The sequence below is a fragment of the Geospiza fortis genome, unplaced genomic scaffold (genome assembly GCF_000277835.1).
Source record: "Geospiza fortis unplaced genomic scaffold, GeoFor_1.0 scaffold58, whole genome shotgun sequence".
Taxonomy (NCBI): Eukaryota; Metazoa; Chordata; class Aves; order Passeriformes; family Thraupidae; genus Geospiza; species Geospiza fortis.
In genome coordinates, this window is record NW_005054359.1 from 810,702 (window position 1) to 820,102 (window position 9,401).

The 9,401-nt window shown below is 41.8% G+C and overlaps 1 protein-coding gene across 2 annotated transcripts in view; it reads right to left on the reverse strand.

The window, feature by feature from the left end:
* Positions 1–9,401, reverse strand: part of CDH20 (cadherin 20) — a 37,753-nt gene that overhangs the window by 14,603 nt on the left and 13,749 nt on the right. The window contains exons 5-7 of one of the 2 annotated variants that reach the window (XM_005423852.2): positions 8,818–9,005; positions 3,987–4,240; positions 452–588 (exon numbers count right to left, since the gene is read on the reverse strand). In XM_005423852.2, coding sequence (XP_005423909.1) covers positions 452–588; positions 3,987–4,240; positions 8,818–9,005 — 579 coding nt within the window. The remainder of the gene's footprint in view (positions 1–451; positions 589–3,986; positions 4,241–8,817; positions 9,006–9,401) is intronic. The other variant, XM_031059290.1, reaches the window with a different exon arrangement.

Genomic DNA, 9,401 nt, shown 5'->3' on the forward strand with positions numbered 1-9,401 from the left:
GAACCAGAGCAGATTTCAACTAGTGACCTAGCAGTGTAGGATCGCTGCTGCCTACCCATCCCTGCACCACTCAATCCTCCCAGGCAGGACTGGGAGCTCTAGCAGCTGTGAAGCCTTTGCAGTATTTTCTTTAGCCTGGCTTTCTGAAATGAGAGGGCTCTGCCAGAAACACATCAGGAAGAGTTTTGAATAAATCCCTGGAATGCTAATGAATTGAAAAAGAAGGACTCTGCATTTAATTGCCATCCTCTATGCCTCCCACCACCCTGTGAAAAATGAGCATAAAAAAATAAATAAAATGCAGTATTCGCTGGTTGATGTCAGAGGAGCAATTCACTTAATGCGCCTTCCCACTCAGTGCATAACAACTTGTGAACTTTGAATTCAGGCCTCTCAGCCTGCTTTGTCTACTATATCTCTTTAATCTGTGTACAGTGTGCATTCTCCTTACTCAGCTCCATGGCCAATACAGTGATGTTGTGCCAAGAAATGTCCTCCCGGTCCAGAGGTCTTGCAGTCATCAGTGCTCCCGATGTTATGTCGACATAAAAGAACCGTCCTGGATCACTGCTCCTGTCTATTGAGTATCTGCAAGAGCACATATGAAAAATATTATGCAACCCTTGTGAAAACCGTGTGTTACAGCCACCAAAGTATCTCAGCAATGGGGACAGTGTTGTACAAAGCAGAGCCACATTCTTCCACAACCTAGTTATGTGCTCCTTTGACTTGCATAGGTCCAGAGTGAGATGCTGGAAAAAGTTCCTGTGGCTAATGGCATTTAACAGGTAGTACTACTTGAATGGAGCTGGAAGACAGGAAGATTTAGAGGAAGAAGCCTCAAAGGAAGGCACAGATCAGTGGAGGAACATCTGCTTTACAGAGAAAATCTGCCAGTGAGGAGCATAATTTCTTTTTCTGAGAGAACTAATTATGCCCTGTCTCCAGGCAAATTCAGACAGGATGAAAATGTCTTCAGATCAGCTCATTCTTTGAGCACCTAGGTTGATGAGCAGGAACCATTCTCTTCCTTTTTTTCTGTATTCTCTCCTTCTTGAGGGGAATAAACTCCACCTGCATCCTGAAGCATGCGGCTACTGATGGGGCTGTGTCAGCACAAGGGGGATGATGTGTGCCTTTCTCACAGCATCCAGTCAGAAAAACAGCTCCCTCTGTGAGGCTGATTCATTGTAGTTACTGAACCTTCCTGACCAATGTTGTGTCAGTTCAGTGCTGGGAATCAGCTTCCTGTGCCTGTGAATGGGGGATTGTTGTGGTGCCTGCAGGCCAGAAAACCTGAGCAGGGAGGCAGCCTGAGCAGGGAGGCAGCTGATGGACAGAGGTCACTGCAATACTCGGTCAGAGGGATGATTTCTCAGGGTGGGTAAAATACTCAGCATCCTTCACAGGCATCACCTTGCTCTTAAAGGCACTTTGTGCAAGCTGCCTTCCCAGCTGACTGTTAGCATGGCAAGGGATACTTTGGCCAAAGCCACACACATGCCTAGGTAAATGTCACAGCCTAGAACAGAGACCAGACTTTCTGTCGTTTTTGTTGGTACTTTCATCAGAGTGGATGGGAATTGAAAGCATTAGTCACAACAGACAATGAACAGGGCTCATTCTTCTGAATTTTCTCCTTTCAGCATGAATGCATTCACTGGAGCAAGCATGACAGCCTTTTCTTTATATAGGGACTTATTAAACCAGGATATAAAACTATTGAGATATGTTGTTGGGAAATTGTTTTACACTCTTTTTCAGAACAATTAAAGAGGAAGGAATGGCAGGTTTGTATCCCTTTCCTTCCCAGTCCTTCCTAACTCTTCATAAATAAAAAGATTTCTCAGGCATTTGATTTATTTAGATAATAAGTATGAGTGTTCCTATATTTTGCTATAATAATTATTCTTGTATGAGGGCTATAAAATAATTTATCTCTGACATTTTAAGGCCAATGAGTATCTGAAATTGACTATAGCCTTGTGATTAGTGGTTCAGAATTAAGCGCTGGTGTCAAGAGGCACAGGTGGATCTTTTTCTAGATTCTCCAGCTAAGTTCTCTTGTTAAGTGTACCTGCTCCTGCACACTTGTTTCCACTGTACTATTTAGATATTCTTCCTGAATAATTTAACAACAATAATAGCATATTTCCAGCCATCACAATTTCACAGGGTGGGAGCCAGGTATTGGATGCTAGGAAAGTGAGGATTTGAGCCAGGTCACAGTTTAAATTTCAGATGGGTTTCAGTTTGTGCAACATAGCAAATCTTTGGGATTATTGTCTTTCTTAGCTTGCCTTGCTCTGTGCAAAGTGAATTCAGCTTAAAACATTGCCAGACTGATACTGCACGGAGTTGGTGTGAATGGAGTAGACCACAGAAGAGGCAAGAACTAATTCTTACTATCTGCATTTTAGATAGCACTACAAATGGTATTTATTATTACTTTTTAAATGTGTTCCTTTACCTCAGCATGGGGGAAAAGAAGGGAAGGAATGAGGGAAGGAATGAGGGAAGAAAGGGCAGTGGAAAAAGAGGAAGGTGGGGAGAAAAGAGGAAGGAAGTCGTCAAAGAACAGAGTTACAAAAGAGTCTGTGCATATTTACAACTTTTTTTTTTTTTTAATATGTCTTTGTTGATGGATTCTGTGGTTTATAGAGTGTTGTTCATCAAGGGCAGTCACTGCAAAGCTCTGGAAAAAACTAAGAAAAAACCCATTAAAAATAACAATGATCAATTCTACCCTCTGATAGTCCTCAGAATTATTCTTATACTATTTTAAGCAGATTAGCACAGAGCTGTTTGCATTGCAGGGTTTGGATGATGCCAGACAGTATTCAATCAGCAAAATAGAATGCAAATGGAAAAAAGTTTAGGGTAATGAAATCGTGATGCAGACAGTATAATAGTTTTACTAAGGAATTTGAGGCAATGTCATGAGAAGTATGATAACCTTAAAATGTAGGCAGAAAAGATAGGTATATTAAAGTAGCAGAGATGAAAAAAATAATTAGACCAGCAACACAGAGTGCCATACCATTAAGGAGAACAGGCTTTGTGGCTGCTCAGATCTTCTAGCTGAAGCCCACAGAATTGCTCATTTAGATTTTACTTTTTTTCAAAAAATCCTAGTACTCAATGTTTCAACTCCCTCCTGTATTTCCCAGGACTGCTCCTGAACACAGGCATCTCAGAAGCTGGGCCAGTGCATGGGTAGTCAAACAGCAGCTCAATACCTGAAACTCTCAGCTGAGAGGAGCAGCCAACGTCCTGGGATAATCAAAGTGCCTGCAGTAGCAGGTAGTGAAAATTTCTGTGTGGGCTGGCCTTGGAGAAGAGCAGCCTCCTCTGGTAAAAGGGACTGGCAGTGGCTGTCAGCCACTATGGAAAAGAGCGCTATGATCACACAAATCTGCTCCTTTGGCTCCTTGCTGAGTTGCACCTATGAAGATCCCATGGTTGCAAATGCACCTTTACCTTTCTTACTACCTTATGGGAATATCTAACTCTGCATCTTTGAGCAGACACTAGATAATTTAACAGTTCTTGGATATTTATTAGCATGCATTCACTCTACTCCAAAAGTAGCTGTGTGTTTGAGCTTGTGGACAAGGGCAAGCTTTGAAAGAGAAGGGGGAAAAAGGAGAAGCAAGTTGATCCCCTTGACATCAGGATGGCAGTGGGTTCTCAGCAATGCTGTCAGGTTTTGTGCCAGCATAGGGAAGATTCTGAGGTTTGTTTTTAATGTCAGGACATGCCTGACCAGCTCATTGCAAGGTTTGATGCTGATGTCTTCCATACCACAGAACAGGGGGAGCTCCTGCATCACTTTGACAGAGCCCTCAGTGTGTAAGCTTTGGTTTGCCAAACCCACTGATGACCACTACTGGCTGGAAAGAGAGAGTCCCTCTCACTCACCACTGCCCCACCAACCAGATGTATTAAGGACTGCTCGTGGGATAACACACAAAGAGAGGACAGACCTGATGGAGTTGTTGGTCACGTCTGGGTCCTTGGCAGAAATGATCTGTATGGTGGTCCCAATCTCCACATCTTCAGGCACTTCCACAAAGTAGATGCTGGGCTCAAACACAGGAGGCTCATCCACGTCCTCCACACTGATGTGGACGGTGGTGGTGTCACGGAAGGGACCCAGGTTCAGGAACCTCATTTCCAGGTGAGGGTTGGCACCCTCTACCTTCAAGGTGTAGCTTTTCTTGCTCTCAAAACTTAAAGGCTGAGGAGAAAAAATTAAATCTACCATCAGGCACACTGAGCCATATCATTATTACTTTTAATTTCAAGTGCAACAAAGATAAATATTTGCAGATGCAGAAAAATCTTCGAAAGACAGCAGTATTAGAAACGGCACTGTATACGTTTTCTGTATTTAATTTGATAGTTGAACTGAAAAGGCCAGGAGAAATACCTGCAGATCACTTCAAAAAAACATATTCTTTCATTCTTCTTGCTAAAATGAAAATATAAACAGCCATCCTGCCACTGCATCATGATTCACACAACCTGTTTCATGCCACTCTGAGGAGAATACATGAAGAAGCAGACACTAATGGAAGTACCTGAAAATAAGGTAAGGCAGATGGTTCCTCAAAAATGGGCCCAGTGGCAGGAACAAGGATGCTTACACAGGAGGTAGAGGTCCCAGTTAGCATCCTCTTTTTTCCACTGAGGACACCAGAGTCCCCTGTTTGCCAAGCTGGTAAAGGGTTCCAGTGGGAGCAGGGAACATGGTCAGCCTCTCTTTCAAGTTTGTGTTCCAGTTTTTATCCATAATCCAACCTTCCTAGAAGTGAGGTTTTTTCACCTCCTCCTTTCAGTAAGTATCCTAAACATGGGTTCACCATCCAGGTGTAATGAGTGCTGCTCCCTGCCTAGAAAACAGTTTAATTTCAAAGCAGTTTAATTATTAAATATTCCTGATATCTTCCTCTGGGACTCTTTCACTTCATATGAAATGTGAAATATTAATTACTCAAGTATTATTTGAAGCAGGGAGTGAGAATGGTCTCCTTTTCCCTTTTCCCTCTTCCCGTTTCCCTTTTTTTTCCTTCCTGAGACAATGGATAAAGGGCACCAGCTTACTCTGTTAGTAGTTACCTGAATTTGATTTCCTATCTAGATAAAACTACTTATTTGGTATACATGGATATAGAAGTAACTAATGCTGACACTTAACCTCTCAATAAATAAATTTTTCATCTCCCTTCCATCTTCTTTTCATAGATCCCTGAAGAAAATAAGGTGCCTCCACAACCTTCTTTAGATCTGAATGAAAAATTCCATATTTAATGTGCTACTAAGCAGTCTTGGTAAGAGATTACAGTAAGGATTTGACAAACCAGAATAACAGTATGGAAGGGTCAGTCCAAAATATAAAAAAATGCCACCAGATGAAGTACAGCTCACAGACAATACAGTCACACTTCTCAAGTTGCAGTCAGAAGTTGCAAGCAATTGCAGTGTGGTTAAATGGTCACAACCCTTTACTTGGATAATCTGGGCAGGTCTGATGCTGAAAACCAGCACAGTGAATTCCCTTAGCTTGCACAGATTCTAAGCAAGACAAACCTTGTACCAGAAAAGAAATGGCTAATCTCAGGGTCACCCAGTGGGGCATACCCCTCTTTGCTATATGAGTAGTTTAAAAAAAGAGCAGCTTTATTTGGACATAAGGATTTGAGCTTCATGTGTGGAATTACCACACACAGCAGCAGTTCATTTAGACTGCAGTAAGATGTCTGCTGTTCCCATCCAACCCTTTTCTTCTTCTTTGCAGCTCTATGTGAAGACCAATCACCAGAAGGACACATGGAGATGGGCAGGAAAATAAAAGAGAAGGAGGATGCCAAAGCAATTTGAAGTCAAAGTGCAAAGTTCATTATTGTGGCAGTAAAGTTCTCCTTTGCCAGTCATAACCCATTTCTTTCCTGCCCTGCTCAATGGGGCAGCTGGCCAGTTCTGCAGTCATGAGGTGTGTATTAGTTTAAGTGCATCAGCAGAAGATTTCCATGCTCATGCATGGGCCTCAAAACACCTGGATTCAACCAATTCTTCAGTAAGTGTTGGCCGCTCCAATGGCCTTCTTCTTCAGAAGTGGAAATGTTGCAGTGACATACCAAAGCTCATGATTTCACAGTAAATTACCAGCACTGATGTCCTGCATAGGAATGCCTGACTAAAGACTGGCATTCTTGAAATTATAAAACTGAAAATCACTCAGGATTTAGTACATGAGAGTGAGGAATGAAGACTGGAATTGGAACAGGTTTCGGTGCTGGGGACATGATGGTCCAGTACTGCTGGAGACGCTATACAGTGAGTGAGGCAGTACAAACTGTGCAGTCTGTGGCAGCAGCTCCAAACAGGTGATCTGACACTTGCTCCCGCTGCCTTTAGCTCCACCTGGTACATCAGCGACTACTGCAGGCATAGCACTTGTCAGCTGGGGTTTGGTGAGGTCTACAAATGTAATATCCCTGGCTGCAGAGTCATTATTGCCTACCAGTTGCGTATTTATGAGCTGTAAAATAGCAGTAAGATATTCACAGGATCAAGCTTCACTTATTGTCCATCTGGCAAGGAATGTGCAATGCAAAGGTGCCTAAACATATACTAAGAAAGAGGCCATTATATTGAATTGTTTCCCAGGTGAAGAAAACTGCATGAGAAACACTGCGTGTACACTAAAAAGCTAAGTTATGAAAAAAGCAGCTAAATCACAGACAGACTTAACAGCTATAAAACCCAATTACATTATTAAAACACATAATCACCTAGATCAAGTTAGAAAAATGAGAAAAATGAGACAAGTGTGCTACACCACTGCATTTTGATGCTCCTGTTTGCCTTCATTGTCAAAGATGACTTTCCCTCCCGTTTCTCTCCTGTGCTAATGCCTCAGCACAGCTGTCCCCCTCATCAGATTTTTCTCCCATGGATGCATTCACACCTCTTCCCAATGCTGGTCCCATGGGGAGGGCAGGCAAGTTACCTTCTCCTGTGAACTTAGCATGCTGCAAAACACAGCCAAGAGGAGAGGCAGCCCATGGAAAGCTCTCCTTGTCCTTGTCCTCCTTCTGCCAGCGCTGACACAGGCACTGAGAGGTGGCAGGGGGGAATTTAGCAAGACCCACTGTGAGAAAGGGATTGATCAGGCGATGTCAGGGGAGGAAGGCAGGACAGGACAGGGCTCTCCTGTGTGCTGTGCTGGCTGGGTTACCCACCCCCTGCCTTCCATGGGTGGTGCAGAAGGGAAAGCAGGGAAAAGAGGAAGGTAGGGTGAGCATCAGTCTCCCAGGCAGGCAGCCTGGAAGGTACTGTAAATCTTCAGGAGGTGCTCAGCATTTTGTGGGATTAGTAGGCTGTGATAAGTAGCCACAACACAACAAGCAACAGTCTTGTCAGTAACTGCAAGTTCTGGCTTTCTGATGCCTGTGTTAGAAGTGTTAATTATTTTGCTTGGGAAATCTGTCAAGAAAAATTAAAGGGGAAGTTTCGTTTACTTTTAAAAAATATTTCATTCTTGGTTTAGAAATTCTCTCTCCCCTCTCCTCCCATTTTGATATCCTTTTATATTGACACTGGTTGATTTTTTTTTTTGAGGGCATTCAAAGGACAACTTTCCCAGTGTTTGGCTATTGATAATCTCAGCATTACATAAAGCTGGAGACATATATAAAACATTACATATGTTTGTGTACAGTAGGTAGATTGAGCAATATGTACCTGATGACAGTATATATCTGGTATGATTGATACCATACATTTTGTAGCTCCTCCAGACACACATGAATATGTAGCAAAATTGTATTCCTAATAACAAAGGTCAAGCTTACTGACACATTTACCGCAAAGAAACTATTTTGTTTCATTGATAAATGAGTGGAAAATTACATTGGAATTTACATTCAACATCTATTTCATTCCAGAAGGTATGCTTAAATTTAGGGACTAATATGCACAAAAAAAGAGTCAGGAAAAGGTGACCATAAATACATGCTTAAATGCTTTGCTGTAGAGCATAGAGGCTTGCAAGGTCAAAGCTCTCCCCTGTATTGTTCCATTTTAGTGACAATTTAATCCCAGGCAATTTAAATGGAAACTATACTTCCTTATTAGTATACTAGATATGCTTAGGCAGAAATATGGTTACAATTTCATAACCTAGAAACAGAGTTGAACTTCTAACATTTATGTAAGATTGTAGAATAAATATCCCATAGCAGGGAGCCTAAGCAAAATAATCAATGCCTTCCTGCATAGCCTGTGGTACAGAGTACCAGCAGTTTCACAGCTGCCATATTAGAGACAGCTTCCTCTAGACTAATTAGCATTTATGGATCTTCAAGCAGCAATTAAAAAAAAATAAACACTGCCTGGGTTTTATTGGTTTATAAATAATTCCAAGGCATGCTTTATTATTGTTTGTGGAACACCACAGTGAAAAATATGTACAGTTCAAATGCAAATATTGATCTAATTTCTTGCATTGTAGGATAATTAAGCTACAGAGAATATTTAAATAGATAAATAAGGAGTCAGAGCATTCCTTTGGTGGGAAAAGACATGTTTATGTTAATGATGTTCCCACTTTATAAAAGTCATTCTTGGGAATGCAGTCTGCTTTCATATTTTAGCAATAAATGTTAAAGAAATTGTGTTTTACAGCCAGAAAGGGGTTACTGTCACATAATGGGAACCAAGTTACTGCAGGCGTAAGGGAATATTCTACACATAAAATGTAACCAGGATAGTTAGCCATATAAATCACTATAAAAAGGAAACTTTTTTTACCTTTCTTACAGTGATGATGCCAACTTGGTAATTAGGATCAGTGTTAATATCAAAGACATCCAGTCCATCTCCATCCACGAGGCTGTATTTCATCTCTGCATTAATGCCTTCGTCCAGGTCTTTAGCAACCACACGGCCCACGGTGGAGCTGATGGGAGCAGACTCCAGCACACTCATCTGATAATGCTCTGGCACAAGCAGCACACAGGGAGAGAGGGGAAAAACAGGCTGTGAAGAGGAACCAAAAAAACTGCAAAGCAGTGCAGTGGATCAGGGAGGCCACAACACTGCATGGCCTGCAGAGTCTTTAACACCTGTGCCAAAGCTGTGACAGCCATGTGATTTCCTTTAAAAAACCACAGCCCAGCCAAATTTCCTGGGGAAGTTTTATTTAGGTGTTTGTTATAGCAACAGGTTTGTTGAATGGGTTTTTTAAAAACAGCAATGCATCTGAAGATAGGAACTTCAACTAGAAAAATAGGGCAATTAGCACCAGTGCTGTTGCAGCCATGATATAAAGCAGGATATGGAACAGATTTAATAGGACAGGCGTCTTTTTATTTAATCAGTTTGTACAGCAGGAA